The sequence below is a fragment of the Tricharina praecox genome (genome assembly GCF_024521635.1).
Source record: "Tricharina praecox strain CBS 144465 chromosome Unknown BZA05scaffold_7, whole genome shotgun sequence".
Classification (NCBI taxonomy): Eukaryota; Fungi; Ascomycota; class Pezizomycetes; order Pezizales; family Pyronemataceae; genus Tricharina; species Tricharina praecox.
The window spans coordinates 1,066,016-1,085,663 of NW_026250409.1; the positions used below are offsets into that span (position 1 = coordinate 1,066,016).

General features: G+C 53.2%; 4 protein-coding genes across 4 annotated transcripts; 3 read left to right on the plus strand and 1 right to left on the minus strand.

Annotated features, from left to right (window-relative positions):
- Positions 1-2,314: 2,314 nt before the first annotated feature.
- On the plus strand, positions 2,315-3,608 carry BZA05DRAFT_392840 (uncharacterized protein). Its single transcript, XM_051483157.1, has one exon. The coding sequence runs from the start codon at positions 2,567-2,569 to the stop codon at positions 3,311-3,313; it is 747 nt and encodes a 248-aa protein (XP_051341318.1). The 5' UTR covers positions 2,315-2,566; the 3' UTR covers positions 3,314-3,608.
- On the plus strand, positions 3,595-9,287 carry BZA05DRAFT_392841 (uncharacterized protein). Its single transcript, XM_051483158.1, has 5 exons — positions 3,595-4,123; positions 4,186-7,374; positions 7,431-7,860; positions 7,919-8,858; positions 8,924-9,287. Exons 1-5 carry the CDS (start codon positions 3,773-3,775, stop codon positions 9,015-9,017), a joined length of 5,004 nt encoding a protein of 1,667 aa, XP_051341319.1. The 5' UTR covers positions 3,595-3,772; the 3' UTR covers positions 9,018-9,287.
- A 3,607-nt stretch (positions 9,288-12,894) lies between these two features.
- On the minus strand, positions 12,895-13,659 carry BZA05DRAFT_392847 (uncharacterized protein). Its single transcript, XM_051483159.1, has one exon. It carries the CDS (start codon positions 13,368-13,370, stop codon positions 12,918-12,920), a length of 453 nt encoding a protein of 150 aa, XP_051341320.1. The 5' UTR covers positions 13,371-13,659; the 3' UTR covers positions 12,895-12,917.
- A 3,332-nt stretch (positions 13,660-16,991) lies between these two features.
- BZA05DRAFT_252739 (FAD dependent oxidoreductase) lies at positions 16,992-18,731 on the plus strand. The gene is made up of 2 exons (XM_051480040.1): positions 16,992-17,134; positions 17,257-18,731. Exons 1-2 carry the CDS (start codon positions 17,089-17,091, stop codon positions 18,546-18,548), a joined length of 1,338 nt encoding a protein of 445 aa, XP_051341321.1. The 5' UTR covers positions 16,992-17,088; the 3' UTR covers positions 18,549-18,731.
- The last annotated feature ends 917 nt before the right edge of the window (positions 18,732-19,648 follow it).

Sequence of the window (19,648 nt, forward strand, 5' to 3'; positions counted from 1 at the left end):
CAGGCGGTGTGTTCTCTCGCAGAACACCCTCCTGCAGAACCTGCTCTGCTGCGATTTGCGGATGCAGTTCAGACTCTGTGCAACTCACAACGCGATTGGTCAGCTACACGACCCACTGGAAGCTTTATTCGAGAAAGAGTGGTGAAAGGAAGGGCACAGCGCATTGGGGCGAGGAACCATGCAACTGACCGGCATCAGGCACACCGCCGGTACTCCCGCCGTCACCGTGGCCGTAGCTGTTGTATGGCTGCTCGGCCAAGGCTGTCAGATTGACATGCGAGACTGCCCGGGAGACCGCGGGAGTGTTGGTAGATGTATGGACGCCGCAATGCGGATTCGTACAAGGCTGGGTGACGTCTTCGACGTGACAAGCGGTGGGCGCGCCAGACTCGGCCCGGGAGAGAGGCGCTGGCCGCGGTTCTGGTGGTGGTGGTAGTGTGAGTTGATCCTGTTGGGCGGAGCCGTCGTCGGACATGGCAATTTAGTTATGCGTGTAGGTGGATGCGCCGTTCTTTCGTTGGCCGAGTTAACGAGAGGTTATGTATGAGGGCGCAGAGGACAGAGTTGCGGAAGCTGAGATCTTGAGCTTTGCCGGGGGATGGGTGCGCAGATTCCCGAGAAAGTTAAACGGTCATTCTCGAGCAGCCGGATGTCGTGAAAATATTGAATGAGTATGTCAGTGTGTACTTTGGAATGTATTCGCTTCCAAAATTCTAGGGTTTTTCGAGGAAGGAGAAGCGAAGCTGGCTCTTGAAATCTGGATGTCTTCTTCCCGGGCGGTGATTGGGTCGGATTACCGTAGAGTAGGTTGGGTTGGTGAAGTTGACCTTACGCGATGGGGATGAGGACAGCAATACCTCAACCTAAGCCACAGGTGCAAGCCACAGAAACATCACCGCCACTTATACTAGACTGGTTCCGGGGCACTAACTCAGCTTCGCCACCATCATTCCGCCCAGCAGCTCTTATTCAGCTTACGGCGAATGAGTAGACCGTGACGTCCAGTGCTCGTTACTACCTATTCGAGCTCACACCAGATCTCAAATACGGTCTCCCACACGCAAAGCCGTCCATTCGGCCGTGTAGGTATACCCTCCGGGGTGGAGAAAGCTGCGGATAAAAAATGTATGGCATGCGACCGATACTATCTACCAGCTGCAGAAACATGCCATTAATATCTACACATGATTCGTGCAGAACTGGAGACTTCTGTGGATATTTTGCGTCTTGTTGCCTATTCCGGTGTCACTGGCACTTTTCTCTGTCCTTTTGCATCGTCGCATACAGCCTTCATGGCCTTCGTGGCTTCTTCATTGTCCCTGGCTTCCCATCAGAACAAGCCTCTTTAGGCCCCCAGCCCGAGTCCAGCTATCGTCGCATTCTCTGTCTGAGGCTGCATCTCGTTGTGTACACGAGCTCGTTTCCTTTTATAAGCAGTCTTCTTTCTCGTCTTTCTCGTATCATTCAAGTTAAGTTCTTCTCCTAGTTTCAACAACTTCATCCATACAACCCAACGGCGCCGTACATGAGCACTCTCGACAGTAAGAGGACGTCCGGACACGTAAATCATTGCTGCTCATTTACCACATGGCTCGTCAAGTAGGTGTTGAGAGATCCAAAAACGGGCGAGAAACAAAACATGATCAATTGAACCAGAGGTCTCGGTCGATGATGTATGAGGACCAACCAACGACAGGAAGAACAGAAATTCAACGTTCAACGACCGCATCGGGTCTGCATTCGGTCCTACCTCCATAACACATGTCCAACAAGGTCTCCTCTCTCCAGTGCTCACCGGTGACGCCAATCCGCCTCTGCTTCAGCGCCTATCGCAATAACTCACATAATAGGTAATATTTTATTGCGTTATCCGGCAATTGACATCCCGCATCGGGAATAACTACAGATTGTGTTCCGGAAAACACCCAATACTTTTGTTTTCCCACGTCCTGTTTATGTGGGCCAAGCCTTAAAATCAGACCTGAGACATTACCTCTTATGAGTTACTACGGCATCATCGAGTGTAGAATCTCCTTTGGGGAAGAAGCGTAAGTTAGAAGCGTTATTAAATCACAGTTTAGATTCAATAATATAAATCTGTCCTTTCTACCACAGCCTTTTTTTTCCAAGATGAAGGATCCTTCTGATTTCGTTCCTGATACCGGTATATGGATTTAGTTGAATTGGGCTTCGAAAACATGATTTAGGGTAGTGCCCATTCATGCTCACTCAGCGCCTTGACATCTTGCATGACGTGCATACAGGGTAAGTAGCGCCGACTTTCACGTGGAACAACAAACGAGCTTCGACCCGCCCCACCACAGTGTTGCACACTGTTTCCACAACCACACCCGACCGTAGCTACGTAAAACCAGCTACGCCGCGACAACGCAGCTCACCCCACTACCGACCATAGCTACGATAAACCTACGCCGCGACGACACAGCTCACTTTACTATCGATCATAGCTACGAATGACAATCAACGCCGCGACGACGCAGCTCACTCTATTACCTACGAACCCACCATTCCGCAACTAAATAACGACTAACCGCCATAACTCATAATGCCTCGTGTCCCGAACTTCCTTGATCTCGAGCTCCGCATGGACGACAACTGCGGCTGGGACGATCTTCCCGGACAAACCTACGACGTGCCTATCTGGATGGAGAGGATGGGACTCCTCCAGATCCCCGACTGGATGCGCGCCGAGGATGGAAGCTGTACCGTGGATTACCGCATTGGCATGGGCTACGATAAGCCCAAGATCTACGTTACGTCCCTCGAAAAGATCTCCCCCAGCGAAGAAGAGGACAATGTTTTCCCGAAGAAAAAGTTGTGCCGCTTCTTCGCCAAGAACAACCGCTGCAAGTATGGAGAGAATTGCCGCTTCTCTCACGAGGCGCCAGGATCCAAGAAACCGGATGTCTCCAAGGGTCATTGGATCCCAGAGAAGGAGCTCAAGAAGAGCTATGATCAGATCGCCCGTGAAGCTCGTGAGAAGCGCGAGGACGAAGCGGGAAAGCCCATCAAGATCTGCCAGTACTATTTGGATATCGACGGATGCAAGAGGGGAGTTCACTGCCCGCGCAGGCACATTGAAGAAGATGGCTCTCTAGCGAAACGTAGGGTGTACAGTTTTTACCCTTTGATCTCCCGAGGTGTTGCTAACCCCTCTCGTTACAGATTGAACCTTATTGGTTCGCGTTGCAGCGCCATGGAAAAAGTTTTGTTGATTAAAAAACAATTGGAAGTGGGGTTCTTGTGGGTTCGGACGGTGAATGGGGTGTTATCGTGTCGTTTCTCCACATAGTTCTACCAGCTTTAGTGTTTTGCGTTCTGCTTTTTCTTTCGGTGACTGTAACTATTCTTTGCGCTTAACTCCACATGCTTCTTTCCGCTGCATCTATTTATTGTGTGTACTGTTTTGGGTGGTCTGAGAGTTTCTGGATTGTATGGATGTACATACTTTGACCCGGAGAACGGTGGAATCGGGACCTAGTCCCGGGATGATGCTTGTGGTACCTGTAGATCATCAGGATGACCGATTCTAACTCATGGTTAGTGCAAACTACTCTACGAGTCTAGGCTGCTGGTAACTATCCCACGTGATCGGAGCTTATCCTTGCCACCACCTTCTTCTGGCACCTTCGTTCGCCCCTCAGCCCAACAGTTAGATAGAAGGTCACCATTCAAAGCTCTCCTCAGGACCAACACACATTCATCTTTACGCTTCTCACCACTCATTCCCTCTGGCGCTTCACCGGCGATAATGGCAAACTACCAGGAGCTTCGCGCGCGGACGCTGGGCTCAACGCAAGAAGAGGAAGCTGTCACTGTCAACACCCGCGCGTTGATCGACAAAGTTCTCGCACGATACTCCAGCGAAAACACGACCCTACGAGAACTGATACAGAACGCGGCGGATGCGGGCGCGACTTCGGTGGAGGTGCGATATACGACCGATGTTGAGGATCACAGCGGTGAGGCGGGCGACGACCTCCTGCGCACGGTGAAGGGAAAGGTCAAGAGGTTGGTGGTCAAGAATGATGGTGACGCATTCAGGGAGGAGGACTGGCAGAGGCTCAAGAGGATTGCGGAGGGAAACCCGGATGAGGAGAAGGTGAGTGGAAGGATGAATCCACCGAATGCGCAAGGCCTTGCTAATTCCATGGGTGAATATAGATCGGGGCGTTCGGTGTCGGGTTCTACAGTGTCTTTGCAGATACCGATGATCCCTTCGTCTCTTCGGGAAACCAAACCATGGCGTTCTATTGGAAAGGCAACTCTCTATTCACCCGGAGAGCCACAATGGACAAGGTGGACCGGTTCACGACATTCTACCTCGACTACCGAGAACCTGGAGAACTTCCAGAGCTCAGAACGCTCTGTCAATTTTTTTCCACCTCTCTGACCTTCGTCAACCTTGCGAAGATATCTCTCTACATCAACGATATCCAGATGCTCGTGTTGAACAAGAAGGTCCTACCGCCTGCAATCCTGACAATACCGAAGACTATCAACACAATTACGAAGGAGACGATCATGAAGATCGAGGGTGTAAAGACCTCGAACGTGCAGATTGATGCCAAATACATGAATGTCACCTACTACAAGCCCGAGAAACCAGCGGAGGTCACTGTAACCGGGTTTGCGCGGATGCTCTTGTTTGGTCGGTCCGAGACTCCGGCAGCGAATGGCCACGTCAACATGTCCAACCTTGCAGAATACACCTCGGTTTCCATATTCCTGCGAATAGCTACAGCCACCGTTCTCCCTAAGGTGGGTAAGAAGTTTGCGCAGGAGCTGGAACGAGCCACCAAAAAGCCGCCACCGAAGAAAACGACAATATCGTGTCTCACGATGTCCAAGGATGAGCAGGATGCGTCGCAGAGCGATTCCGAGATCTTTGCGGGAGTAATACCAACCAAGAGCGGCAGGATATTCATCGGCTTTCCGACGCATCAGACCACTGGTATCAATGCTCACATCGCGGCGCACTCGGTGATCCCCACGGTGGAGCGGGAGAACATTGATCTCAACGCCAAGATAATCAAGGCCTGGAATGCGGAGATGCTTCGGGCCGCTGGAATTTTGGCGCGCATCCTCTACTGGGATGAAATGGACATGCTGCGGAAGCGTGCGGACGGTTTGAAAGCAGCGGACTTGGTGCAGATGTACGACCAGGCCATTCATATCCTGCAACAGTTCACGTTTAAGGATTCCACACCGTCTGTCCATGTCGGGGACTACATCAGGGAGGGGTTCTGGAACTGTTCGCTCTCAAGTATCGAGCTTCTTTCGACAAGAGGAGTGCTACCTAGTAGTAAGGTTCGCCTCGCCAACGAAGTTACTTTCTTGGAAGGACTGGCTTTCCTCCCGGCAAAGATTGTGAAAGGTGCGCCGGAGTTTGTACACACGCTGGAACGCGGCGGCTACATCACCGAAATCACTTTCCATGATATCCAGAACTCGCTGGCCGAAAAGCCGCTGGGTAGTGAGCAGTCCCATGCCTTCTTGAAGTGGCTCTCGCACCAACTTGAGACTGGTAAGAAGGATGATCTTCAAGCTTCGATGCTGTTGAGTGGAGCAATAGCTATGGTGCCGTTTACGAATGAGAAAGGGGAAGTGGTGGAAAACGGCCTGCCAGTTTCGCTTGGCGACGTCAAGTACTACGTGAACGCTAACAAGCTTCCACCTGACGTTCCTTTACCGCCGCATTGTCTGCCATTCGCTCTCACTAAGAGACTTTTGGTTCCCGAACTCGAGAGGTTGACCTGGAGGGAGTTGCCAGTTGTTGACTGGGTGTACTACGTCGCAGGCCAGGCCTCTACTCTGCCGGTTGAACAGAACCTTGAGCTTTCTCCTGCTTTCGCTAATACAGTTCTCGGGATCGTTTCCAAGAACTGGGACAAGTTGTCAGTCAGCGAAAAAGCCCAAATGGTTGAGGCCCTCAAGGACAAGACATGTATTCCGACAAGGCAGGGCATGAAAATGCCTAGAGAAGCTTACTTCCCGACTGTCAAGCTTTTTGCGGATTTGCCCATTATCCACGAAGTTCGCAACGTCAAGGAAAAGTTCTTGGCGGCTCTGGGATTGAGGAAAACTGTGGAGCTGAAGCTCGTTTTCGAACGGTTGATGGGCGGAGGCACTGCGGCCAAAGGCGAGAAATGGAGCCATGTCGATCTTGTCAGATACCTTACCAGCGTTGCGGAAGACATCCCTCAAGAGGATATTCGGAAACTTTGCAACATGGAAATGTGCAAAGCGGAGCCTGCCGATTCGACCAAGATGTACAAGGTTTCAGAACTCTACGAGCCTCAGGCAAAGATGCGAGAACTGGGTCTTCCCGTGCTCCAGTGGCCCGGCGAATGGAGAAACGGAAGCAAGGAGGCGGCTTTCCTACTTAAACTTGGTTTGAGGAAATATCCTGCGGAGGAAACCATCATCAGGCTGGCGGCGAGTGCGGATAAGAAGCTTCGGGAAAAGGCAATGCGGTATTTCACTGACTATTTCCATGACAACGACTACAATACCAATTATATTTCCATCACTCCTGTTTCGTTCCTGCCGTTGCAGAATGATAGCGAGAAGCTGGTCAGGCCGACAGAATGCTATGCAAATTCCGAGTGCGGGATTATGGGCTACAATGTCCTTCGGAGCGACTTGCAGCAGCACGCATCCAAGTTCGGAGTTAGAAAGGATCCTGATATCAAGGAGTGTTCGGCACGCCTGAAGAGACACCCTCCCGTCGGGCCGAAGGATGCAAAGGAGAAGTTTAGCTATTTCGCAAACCGGATGATGGAGCTCACTGTTAGTCTTTCAACTGAGCTTGGAAGTTCTTCCATCGTCCCGGTAAAGGGGGAAACCGGATTCAGACATATTCCTCCTCGGATCTGTTACATCGGCGGAGATTCCTCGAAGAAATACGGCGACATATTCGACTTTGTCGACTTCGGAACCGCCGCAAACGCTTTCTTGATGAAGTGCGGTAGTAAGCCCGAACCAACGACTGTAGAAGTTGCGTATCGTCTGGCGATGGAACCCGACCGCCTCTACAAGGTCTTCCGCAGCGAGACCAGATATCTCAGTATGCTCACGACCATTGCATACGACTGGTCGATTCTCAAGAAGGACAAGGAACTCGTCAGAGCGTTGAAAGCCAGTCCTTGTCTGGCTGCGTACAGATCGATCTCGTTGAACGGAGAGAAGGTATCTGCTCAGCCTGCGGATGAGGAGGAGGAGGGCATGCGAGAGTTCGTGCTTCTCAGGGCTGAGGATATCTACCTCATCGATGATATCTCCAATTATCATCTTTTCAAGACGGAAGTGTGTGTTGCTCCGGAGGAAGACACACTCGAGAAATTCTACACGGTAAGTTGATCCAGGAATATCTTCAATTGCATAATCGAGTCTCTTACAGCAAGCAGGCACTGGGATCAACCACTCTTTCTTCCAACATCGACAAGCGGGTCGTGCTAGGCAATAATCTGCCACAGACCAAGAAGATCAACGATCTTCAGCAGTTAGTCATGGAACGAGCACGTCTCTTCATGCATAGCAATAACGAGGGCGTATCGCGCGATGCTGGATGGCTAGAAAACAACTTGATCATCCAAGGGGTAGAATTTATCAGGTACAAGATGACATTCCGACACAAAGAAGGACCTAAAACGTCCCGTGACGTGAATCGAACTGCTGCCGTGGTCAATACCCCCGACAAATCGGTTGGAAAGTCGCATACCCTGTTTGTCACGCAAAAAATGGAGTATTATGATATTGCCCTTGCATTGGTGCGGTTGATTCTGCAGAAGCCGAAGCCTCATAGCGCGTTACTGTTTGAGAGCTTGCTTAGCAATGGTAAGACACGTTTCTAAGTGCGCCAATGTGTTGACTCGTATGCTTACTTTTGGTGTAGACTTGATGACGCTCAAACGTCGCGGCTATAATGTTGGACGAATCCTGGCGAAGAAACAGGCCGAAGCACAATTGATGGAGCAGGCGCGATTAAAACAAGTGGAAGCTCAGCGCAAGGGCCTCGAGGAACAGGAAAGACGTTTCCAGGAAGAACAGAAGAGTCTCTCGATGCAGCAACAACAGCAGCAGATTTCGGTTAAGGATAGAGCGCTCATGCCTGGCGGCTTCCAAGATGATTCACCACCTCACCCCTTCACGCAGAAACCCGCCGGTGAAGCTGGTAGCTTCTTTTCTAGGAACATGAATAGGTTCTCGAAACTCTTGCAGGAGCAACAGCAACAGCAGCAACCACAGATCCAGTCTTCCGAGCCTAGCAAGGAGCGAGAAACGCGGGTCGTTAACCAGCAACACAAGGCGACGGAGCATCACCGCCTTGCCGCCAACCTGCAACAAGCCATCCAATCCGGCCGGGACCACGCCTCGCAGTCCCTCTTCGCTCCCCCCAAAACGTTCGACGTCAAAGAAGTTGGCACGTTCTGCGATAGCAATCCAGGCCAAGACATCGAATACGCCATCCAAACGCCCACGGGAATGCGTGTCTACGTGCACAAATCTCTAGACCAAGCCCAGCGCCGCACGTTCCTCAGCACCAATGCGGCCGCAATCAACGTGTTTTCGCTACTTCTCCGCAGCAATGCAGATGTCTTCTCCATGAACCCTTCGGTCCTGCACATCTTCTACGATCCCACGGGCAGTACCATCGCCTTCAACATGCAGGGCTCCATCTTCTGCAACGTCAGCTTCTTCCTCCAGCTGCATGCCCAACAGGTGCCCGAGAAGCGCTGGTCCGCAGACGCGTTCACGTACTGGTGGGTCACGATATGTCACGAACTCGCGCACAATCTGGTGTCTGAGCACGGGAGCAATCATTCGTTTTACTGGTAAGTCCTTTCTTTCTTTCTTCCTTTCACTCCCACACACACACATGGCCTAACGTGTACGACAGCGAATCCTTCGTGCAAGAGTACTTCCCCAAGGTCATGGCCAAGGTGGCGGAAATACAGAATCCGCCGCCGCCGCCGCCGGCGTATAAGTCTTAGACTCTTAGACCAGTGTACAAGTAGCGCTCTGCAATGAGGTGTCACGGAGTCAAATGCATGTTTTGGATTAGATCGGATCGGATTGGATTAGGCCTCATCTTTTCGGAGTTTGCTTTCGAATTCTCTTGCTTTGGTTTTGCTACTATACATATCGGTACACCGCGGAGGAGAGCGGGAGAGCGGGAGAGCGGGGGGAATAGACTTTTTTCTTTTTTCTTTTTTCTTTCTTCATTGATTCTTAATTCGTTGATTTGTGCGATGCGGATTAGACCATAGTAATGCTAGTATACACACCGGTAGGGAGGGATACCCACTGTACGTAGGTGGAAGTGATGCGAAATGTAACGTGACACGAGTGATATCATGTGCACCCACAGTGGAATGATGAGGTGTGAAGGTGTGTGCGCTCACGGTGGTGTGATGTCGCATGACTTCTGGTATGCACCTACCATGTCGGGGAGGGCGGGGGGCAGTACGAGGATATGGTACGGGGTACGATGAGCTTATGCCGGCCCGGTGGAGGAGGACTGTATCCGTATTTATGGACCTGTGGTACTATGGAATGGAAAGGATGGAGTGGTGGTGGTCTGCGGTGGTGTGATGTATCATATGGTACATATGGTACGATTGCACCACACGCACCGCACGGCATCGTTCGTTCATCACCTACACGCCGGCGCCATCACGTCTCGCTCACACCGCCGGATGGGCAGACAACCGAGGACGAAACCTGGAAAAGAAGAGATCTACCTATATACCGTCTCGGTCGTCCCAGTCCGGGAACGAGCGGGTGGGCTGGCGAGGGCTGGGCTGGGCTGGGCTGGGCTGGGCTGGGCTGGGCTGGGCTGGGCTTGGGTGGAGAGACGTCCAACGAGGACGTAAGTGCAAGTACGTGGCGCAAGTGGACGGCGCAGGCAGGCAGGACGGGGACTCGGGGACCCGGCGAGGTGAGGTGTAGAGTGCATACCTCGAAATCTCGGATACGGATATGGAGAGGTGAGTAGGTAGATTTGCACCGAACTCGGGGTGCGGGAAAAGGTATATGGGAAGGGCAGGAGGAAAGAGGAAGGGCGGATATACGGGGCGAGGTTCTGCGGGGTGCTGTAACATGGCGCGGCATCACGTCATGCCGGCCCACGACACGAGGCGGTGGTCCGTGGAGTCCTGGACCGTGGTTCACCGTGTTTCACCCCAGGGCTGCGGCCCACGGGCCACGGGCCAACGGGCGATCTGCATGGATGCTATGGGACGAAAATGCCCCCCTGAATGGAGTAAAGACTGTGACTGGCTGGCTGGGATGGGGTGGGCCAAAGGAAGGAGCTGTCATGGAGTTGTCATAGAGTTATCAATGAGATTATGCAGGTTCGAGTGGAAAGTTCGTGAACGATGTACCGTATCTGGTTTGGCATGAGATGGGGATGGGGAAGGAGCTGACCGCGCGGTGGGTGCATGAGGAGAGTTTGGTCCTGACATCTCTCCTCATATTGCATGAGAGGTAGCCTGAAAAGAAGGATTTGAATATTGGGATTGCCGATGTGCGTCCCAGGATGGTAGGCGGTCTGGAGGGTACTATGTGTGCAAGCTAACGGGTGGGATCAGATCTAGGAAGTATGAGCCCACGCCGTTCGTGACATGTCCTTACATCTGTAGATCCTGCGGGTGCTGCGGCAGATAGTGCAGATGGATGGTGCAGATTTATACCCACTACTGCTGCAGTGCTGCAGTGTGGAGGTTTTGACATGTGAATATTGTATCAACTCAACCTTACCGCAGGTCTGCAGGTTCGCAGGTTCGAAGACGAAAGGGGACGGAGGTGCTTATCATGCGGTCTGTCTTCCATTCTATCGTGCAGTCCATAGACGGATGGATGGATGCATGGAAGGATGAGCCCATGCCGTCCGTTATATGTCCTTATAAACATCTGTCATCTGTATGGTGTGTAGATCCTGCGGGTTCTGCGGCAGATAGATGGTGCAGATGTATAACCCCACCACTACTGCTGCGGTGTGGAGGTTTTGAGGTTTTGAGGTTTTGACATGTGAATACTGTATCAACTCAGCCTTACCGCAGGTCTGCAGGTTCGTAGACGAAGGTGACGGAAGGTGAAGGGGGTGCCTATCTATCGTCCGGTCTATCTATCACCAAGTCCAGTCCAGTCATCGTCAAGTCCAGTCCATCGTCGAGCCCAGTCCATCGTCAAGTCCAGTCCATCAGTCCAGTCCATCGTCCAACCCAGTCCATCGTCAAGTCCACTGGATGGCTGGATAGATGAATGAATATGACGCCAGTAAGCCAGCCGCGGAACGGCCGAAAATCAAGTTTTGCCATTTCGTAATGCCCTCCAAGCTCCCCGTTTGTCCAATATCCATTAGGTATGAGTTGTTATGAACCAGAACCAGCAAACACAAAACTGAAACTGGAACTGAAAGACAGGCGGCCCGAATGGACGACTCACACAGTCACACTGCGGGGGGAAAGAAGAAAAAAACGATCACCTACCCAGGTAGGCGTGGAGTGTGTAAAGTAGTAGGTAGGGCGAAATATTACATGCAGCCGCCTGGGTGCGAGTGATGGGAGTGATGGGAGTGATGGGTGTGGCTAAACAATGGTAGCACAACTTGGGCCGGTATTCTCAGCGACCGGGTCGGGAAGACACCTTTCCTCCATCCCACATCCTTCATCCCCCGTTAGGGGGCGAACCCGTGCCTTTTCGTCTCTCCCGTCTCTCCCGTCTCTCCATGTGGAGTCTCGGCCCAGTGCTCATATACCGTACCGTAGGTACTCATGTGATATATCTTATATGACGCTTAGCACGGTTCGTTTCGTTCGTTCTTGAATGGATGCCAACCAACAGACGGTAGGTACGCTCCCCGAGTCCCCATCCCCGTCCCGTCCCAGTCTCGTCCCGTCATCTCTGTGGTGCCTGTACTGCCCTTCAGACTCTAGCTTTTATAGCCCATAGCCCATATCTAGCCTATACCTATCGGCATTTCGTACATATTTCGTACATACCGGTATTTCGTACATTCCTATGAATAATGTGGTGACTGGTCCGCTTCGTCCGCTTCGGCCTCGGCCTCGGCGGTGTGCCGTGTGCCGATACCTACAGTATCGACCCGGATTTTGCAGGATAGTAAAGGTAACTGCAACGGCATCAGATTGCCGACTGACGAGCACGAATATCACCTACCATTACTACTACCTATACCACCTATACCAGCGCAGGCCTATAGCTAACAGCGTCTTAAGTTTTGACCATTCACGAGCGCCCCGCATCACCCGCAACACCCGAGACCCAAGATCACCGGACTGATACGTAAACAACCCGATCCCGGACGGTAGTCCCAACTCCCAGGCAGGCTTTGCTTCCCCGGCACTGGACAGATCCAAACCTCTACCACATCAACCTCTACCCACTACAACCCATGCCTACGGCTAGCTGCTCTGCGTACCTACATCTCACTCTCACTCTCACCTGAACCCGGGCTTGGGCTGTACATGAACCCGGAGACTGGGCCGCATGTAGGAAGGCATGAAGGAAGGGAATGGAAGATCCGGCACAACGGCACGGCGGCACCCCGCTGGCTGGTTACTGGTCAGTGGTCACTGGTCACTACAGACTGCAGTACGGTAGGGCTCGGGGCTCGGGGCTCGGGGCTCAACTGTAGTTAGTCCATATCAGTCTCTAACGTTCAGCTCCAACTCCAGCTCCAGCTTTCGGGAAACTTGAAAGAGCTGGGATCTACGGTATTTGTCTAAGGCTGCCAACACAGAACTTTGGAGTCTGCACCAGGTATATGTAACTACAATGTGGGGGCGGGCCCCCGCCCATGTGGTAGAGTACACAGGAGAGTTGGTAGGTACGTTAAGAATACTCTAGAAGCTACTGTATATTCCAGTCTATATTCCAGCAGGTCTATATACCAGTCCATAGTATGTACATCTCCGCTGGATACGACACGATACGAGGGATGTGGCCCTTTGTTTTGTTTTTTTCCCTTCCTTCATGCCTTCTCTCAGCCCAACAGACCCCTTTCTGGTGCTGTAATGTGATGTGATGTGACGAATCGGAGAGAGTGTGTGTAAAAGGTTGGACTGGACCGAGATGGGATACCCGTGGGATATCCGTGGGCAATTAGATGGATGGATGGAAAGATAGGTAACGATCAACAAACAGACAGACAGACGGACATCGGAGGAGGAAGAGGAGGAGGTTAGAGGGGAAATATATCTGGATGGATGGATGGTCGCCGGCCAGACACCGGAGACCAGATACCAGGCCCACGTTTTCCACCTACATACATCCAGACCGACTGCCTCGTGCAATACCGTACGGCATGTAGGTAGTATCATAGTTACATATGTACGGCTGAAAAGCCTATCGATTGCGATGCAATGCTGTGAGTAGAGTGTTCCGATAAACGCATCATCAGCACGAATACCTACAGCCGCAATCCCTCCCCATTCCGTGGCAGACGGATGTGTCAATAGAGGGGAGCCGACCTACCGTATCAAATCCACGGCGGATTGTACACTCCCCTGGGGGAAAGGGTCAGCATCAAAAACCACCGCATCTTCAAATGCACCCGCGGGGCAGGTCGAGCAGCAGCAGCAGCGGATACCCCTCGCCCTCCCCCTCGCCCTGCCCCTTCCTTCTCCCCTTCCCCATCCTTCTCCAGTCGAATCGAATCACTTAGCTTACTAGTACATAGCATAGCATAGCAAACCACCACCGTGGCACGGGTAAAAAAAAACCCCGTATGTAAAAAAAAAACGCTCCGAAAAAACCCCTCCCCTCCCCTCCAGGCTCCATCCATCGAGTGCACCATCCACTAGGAATTCGGTTCGATGCCCATTGCCCATTGCCCATTGCTCAGGTGTCGACTGTCGACTGTTGACGACGGCAAGCAAAAAAAAATAAAAATAAAAAAAGATCAGACCACTTCCCACAATCCGAAACTGACAGGCGCCGGTAGAAGAAGAATCACGCCACATCGCAGGGGGTGCCAGCCGGGCAGGGCAGGGCAGGCAGGGCAGGGTGAGTAGGCAGGCAGGTAAAGTAGAGTAGAGTAGGTCAGGCACGCAACGCATCCAGACTCCGGAGAACAGAGGTAAAGAAACTGGCCATCCATCCGTACATCCAGCCATCCAGCCAGCCATCTATCGATCCCATCGATCCATACGTTTTTTCTCTTTGGTGGTGGATAGGTAGGTACTTAAAATGTATGTAGACCCCCGACACCCGGTGATGCGGTGAGATGGGAAACGAAACGAAACGAAAAGACGAGATCCCCCGCGAGAATAAATGCCGCCAAGGGACATTTATAGATAACTGCGCCTGCTGAACCTGCTGCACTTTTTTTTTCCTTCTTCTTTTTTTCCCTTCTGTTCGGTAGATACTCTAGATGGGATTCCTGTGATGACAGGCGTAGAGTACGGTACTAACGTCGAGGGTAGTCAGGCCGAATGATCGACGCGGGCAACGAATATTACCTATTCGCCGGGGTTGCCGGTCGGTCGGCTGACTGAGTGACAATCGATCTCCGCAGGAACGAACGTCAGCATGGCATTCTTCGTGATCGAGGGCAGCGCGCGCTATAAATTGCGAGATACGGTACGGTAGACACGGAGTACCTATGCTACCGTATGTATGGACGGTTGCTATGCATTAGTCGGGCATATATCCAGGGTCCTTCCTTTCTTGTTCGAGTCGCCGCCGCCGCCGTTTGAACTTTGGTGTCGGGTGTGGGGGGGGAGGGGAGGGGAGGGGCTTGGCTAAACGCAACGCCAGGGGCCCAGGACAGCGCCCGAGCTCTGTCTGTCTCGGGAGTGAGCCTCACTCGCGGAATTCCGAAGGAGCAGTAGTCGGCGCCGATCCACACTGTTGCTGCTTCCGACAGCCGCGGCGATGGCTATTCGCTCGGACTTTGCTCCGATCGAGTGATCAACGTCGGGGCAGGTACCGTGACTGCTCGGTAGGTACTCTAGGTGGATTGTCGGAGTAGATTGAAGTGCTAGATTGGAGTAGATGCTCGACTCTACTTGCAGGTATACATCGAGCATTCGACTCCGCTGTCGGCGCCGAGCTTGCGTCCCAGTCCGCCGATGCTTGTTTGCTAGCTTCTTCTTCTCGTTGTCGGTGATCGCCGACAATGGTATTCGTCATGTTTAGCTTGCCGTGTCGTGTCGATGAGTGAGGCGGGCAGGCGGGCTTCGATTGACGTAGTGTGCTGTACACGCACTCGGCGTGTGTGTTGTGTGTGATGTGTGGATATGTGAAAGAGAGACAGTGCGTGTGTGTGGCCAAGTTCACGTGTCAGAAGGCCCGAAACCGTCTCACAAAGAAAAAAGCTTACAGCAAGCAGAGCTGATATCAATCAATTCGGAACGGATCACCCCCCGATTCAAGGTTAAGGCGGCCGTCTCGTCGTCATCGCTGTCCGTCGTCGTTTCCGAGAAACCCATCTCGCCCTGTCGAATTGCGCCACAATCGTCCCAGCTCCGTCGGTGATCGTCAGTGCCGGCCTGGAGATATATCGTCGCCAGCCTATCGCAGTGACACCTGCCATTCCGCCCCCGCGCCTCCCCGCCCCACAGACACCAGCCAGTCAGTCAGCCAGACTTACTCGCTGAAACCGCCGCTTCACCCCGCCCCGCCTTGCCCCGCCTCATCTGGCCGTCCACGCCGAAGCTGTCAAGCCAGGACCACTGACCCGGTAACTCCCCCATCGCCCAGAGCCGCGAGTCGAACGACCGGCCACCCCCGGAGTACAGCAACCAAGTACTTCCTCACCTACATACCGTACTCTCGAGTCTGGAGTGCCCAGGTCCTCAGCTACTTGATGTACTCTATCTGCCAGATGCTCGCGTTTGTGTCACTTCCCTTGCACCGACAATAAATGTTGTTTTGGCGGCAGCCCGGGCAGGGATTTGCGATTCGTTTTAGCGGACAGTCCGTTCGTCCTTCACCCGCTTCGGCCTCTGTGGCAGATCCGTCCGCGTTCCCTCGCTCGCTCGTATAAGATAATCGGTTCACCCGAGTTCTGGGTTGGGGTCGCACTGGCCCAGAAATCCACCACCACCCAACTGGCCAGCCCATAACTAACCCGCCGCCTGCTTGCCTTCTCGCCTGCTGCTTGTCTGCTTGCCTGGCCTGTCCGTCCCGCTAGCCCCGGTCGTTCTTTCATCCCTATCCCGCCGTCAATAATAATCAGCCAAAAATCGTAGCACCACTTCCGCCTCCGCCTCCACCTCCACTCCACCACCACCTCCACCTCCACTACTTCCACCTCCACCTCCACTACTTCCACCTCCACCTCCATTTTCACTTCCACTTCCACCTCCACCTCCACAATTCACATCCACTCTCCAACCAGCACTCCTCTTGCCACATCCTCCCGTATCCACTCGCATCCAGGAGGCGCTTTTTGCATTTCCATTTCGATTCCGCCCTGTCGACTGCGATCGCTCGTCCCTTGGCACACACACCATTAGCAAACCCTCCCAAACACCGACCCAAACACCACCCCACTACTGCTCTATTCCGCCCTTCCCCGGCGCCCTCAAAAAAATCCCGTGGAAACTGAGTGCCGCCACATCCAAATTAGCTCGCTGCTCATTGCTGCTTCCGCTTCTGCTGCTGTCGCTGCTGCTGTCGCCGTAGCTGGGTACAGTACATACTCAAATTGGTCCTGAGCCATCCCCGGACTTTCCTGCCACTGTAGCTCATTCCCGCCCACCTTAAATTTCCAGCTGCTTTTCTTTTTCTTTTCTTCTTCTTCGTTGTCGTCGTCGTCTTCGGTGTCCTCTCATTTCTCGTCCTATTATTGGAGTCTTGGGTTCTTGCAGCCGTCCTCTTCCTCTTATTCTTCTGCATTCTCCTCCGACTCCTCCGTTATCCGTGAAGCACCCATCCTCTAGGATCGCTCCTCTCTTCCGCGTGTGTGTCGTTCGGTACATCCATCCATCCCACTTCCTCCGGAATTGAAGCGGGAAATCTCCTGCTCTCGGCTTCAAAGTGTATATCCCCGACACATTGAGATCCCCCCACCACCACACCCAAGCTGCCAGTATGACCATGGGCGGCAGTGACGAACGGAAGGACATCGTCATAATTGGTGCGTATGGATGGCCTCTCCCGAAGCCAAGCATCTCTCTGCCGCGAACACTTTGACCCACAACACACCCCCTTGATTGTTGCCAACTATACGTGTTCGCTGACGGGTGTGCACGCGATCAGGCGGTGGAATCATCGGCTGTGCTACAGCATACTACCTCACCCGACACCCTTCCTACGACCCAAAAAAGCATCGGATCGTCGTCGTCGAAGCCACTCGAGTTGCCGGAGGAGCTTCGGGGAAGGCGGGTGGGCTGCTGGCGGTATGGGCTTATCCGAGCAACATCGTACCATTGAGCTTCCGGCTGCACCAGGACCTCGCGTTGGAACATGGAGGTGAGGATAGGTGGGGATACCGCCGGGTGTCGTGCGGAAATCTGGAGGCGCACGGACGCAAACGCAGCGAGTTGGAAGGTCTCGGTGCCGCTCCTGGCTTCTCGTTGGGAAAGCGGGCGGGAGAGACCAGGAAGGGCGGGAAAGCTTGGTCGGGTACCGGATTGCCGAAAGATCTGGATTGGATCCTGCCGGAACTGGTGCAGGGGTACGAAGAGATGGGCGGAAGCAGAGAGACGGCACAGGTGCATCCATACTATTTCACTATGTCGCTGATGGACCTGGCCAAGGCGAGCGGGGCAGAGCTGGTCATCGGATCCGTCACAAAAATCAACTACGCCGACGTCTCGTCGCCGGCATCAACGCCTCCGCCGGCCATCGACCGCAGTGGGAACAAATCACCCTCCACGTCGTCGCTGTCGTCGTCAACGTCGTCGTCGCGAAGCCGGAGGAAGGCCGAATCCGTCACGTACACCGACAAGGAGACTTCGAGGTCGGTAACGGTGCCGGCATCGCACGTAGTCCTCGCTGCCGGACCCTGGACGGCGCGGCTGTTTCCTGCAGCCCCCATCACCGGACTGCGCGCCCATAGCGTGACCATCACACCCGCGGGTCCAGTCAGCGGCTATGCGCTCTTCACGGAAATATCGATACCTTCTCCCACCGAGGTTGGATACCGTGGACCGGTTTCGCCCGAAATATATGCCCGTCCCAACAACGAAATATACGTGTGCGGAGAGGGAGACATGGAGGTCGAGGTACCGGAAACCACGGCGGACGTCGAGGTAGATGAATCGCGGTGTGACGACCTCATCGCTCAGGTGTCGTCGATCAGCGACCACATCCGACTGGGAAGAGTGACGCGGAAGCAGGCCTGCTACCTGCCGGTCCTGAACATTGGAGGCTCCGGCGGGCCGTTGATAGGGGAGACGGGAGTCGATGGATTGTATATGGCGTCCGGTCATAGCTGTTGGGGCATCAATAACGCTCCGGCCACCGGGCTACTGCTATCCGAGATGATCTTCGACGGTAAGGCGAAGAGCGCGGATATCAGACAGTTGGATCCGCGGAGGATTTTGTAGGATTATACCTGATTTGCCGTTGGCGTTTCGACTCGTTCTGGTTTCGGTTTTCTGGGTTCTCGGTTCTGGGTTCTAAGTTTCGGGTTTCAGTTTTTCCAATTGATTTTATTTTGATGATTTGTTTTTTCTTTCGGGTTCTCGGATTTCGCATGCGGCGGCGATTGTTGCTGCAAGGTCCCATTCGCACACACACGGCCGGTTTAGACATAGTGGCCTACTCAGCATAATTTCTTGGAACCGGGGCAGGGAACCACGAATGGGAGGTTCTTATCGGTTCCGGTTGTTCTCATCTTATCCTCCATCTGTCACAGTCCTAGGATGTTGACGCCTATTTGTTGGTGAGCGCGCGGCTGCTGTCTTGTCTTTATGCCACGACTTCTGCTTTTTCTCTCGCATCATCCGGAGCGACATCTTGGGGTTTTCGTTGTATTCCGCCTTATTTTCCTCTGCTCGTTGCGAGGTCTCAGGCTCCCAGCACATGCATTCGCCGCGTGGAAGCGGAAATCTCGACACTTCCACTGGACGGTCCTCACCACCACCACCGCTACCCCACCTCACTCGACCTGGTTGTCTGCGCGCCTCTTTGTTCAATCGGTTACTTCCGGTCTCCCTGGGTTGTTCCGATTGTTGGGTTTCCGAATTGGCTGCTGCTGGCTTCGTCCTGTCTCATCTCGGTGTCGGTGGTGATTGTTGCTAGGCTAGATCGATAGATTGATTGATTGAAATCGCTGATAGCCATCTGCGACTGCACTGGATCTTGCTGCGCCGTTTCCTTTGCCTTTGCCGTTGCCCGCTCGCTGGTGCTTTTCATTTTATGGACCATCTAAGTATCTGGCCTGGAGGGGGAACAGCCAGTATATAAAACCCCGAAGGAGGTTCGACACATACGTAGGGCAGTCAGTGGAGTGATTTTTTTTCTTGATTTTTTTTTGATTTGTATCATCATTGCATTCGACATTACCAGATGATGGTGGCAGTTACGTGTGGAGTGATTTCCTCCAGCTAGCTGTGTATAGCTGTGTATAGTGAATATATGCCGAGTGAGAGCAAGTGACACTCCCGAGAACGGGTGGAACCGGTCCGGTCTGGTCCTGTTCGCT

Excerpts from the sequence above, each read along its gene's own strand:
- BZA05DRAFT_392840 (XM_051483157.1), top strand. The coding sequence starts at position 2,567 with ATGCCTCGTGTCCCGAACTTCCTTGATCTCGAGCTCCGCATGGACGAC.
- BZA05DRAFT_392841 (XM_051483158.1), top strand. The coding sequence starts at position 3,773 with ATGGCAAACTACCAGGAGCTTCGCGCGCGGACGCTGGGCTCAACGCAA. Across the intron at positions 7,375-7,430 it reads CACTCGAGAAATTCTACACG|GCACTGGGATCAACCACTCT; the intron begins GTAAGTTGATCC and ends TACAGCAAGCAG. Across the intron at positions 7,861-7,918 it reads TGAGAGCTTGCTTAGCAATG|ACTTGATGACGCTCAAACGT; the intron begins GTAAGACACGTT and ends CTTTTGGTGTAG.
- BZA05DRAFT_392847 (XM_051483159.1), bottom strand. The coding sequence starts at position 13,370 with ATGATACTACCTACATGCCGTACGGTATTGCACGAGGCAGTCGGTCTG.
- BZA05DRAFT_252739 (XM_051480040.1), top strand. The coding sequence starts at position 17,089 with ATGACCATGGGCGGCAGTGACGAACGGAAGGACATCGTCATAATTG. Across the intron at positions 17,135-17,256 it reads GAAGGACATCGTCATAATTG|GCGGTGGAATCATCGGCTGT; the intron begins GTGCGTATGGAT and ends GCACGCGATCAG.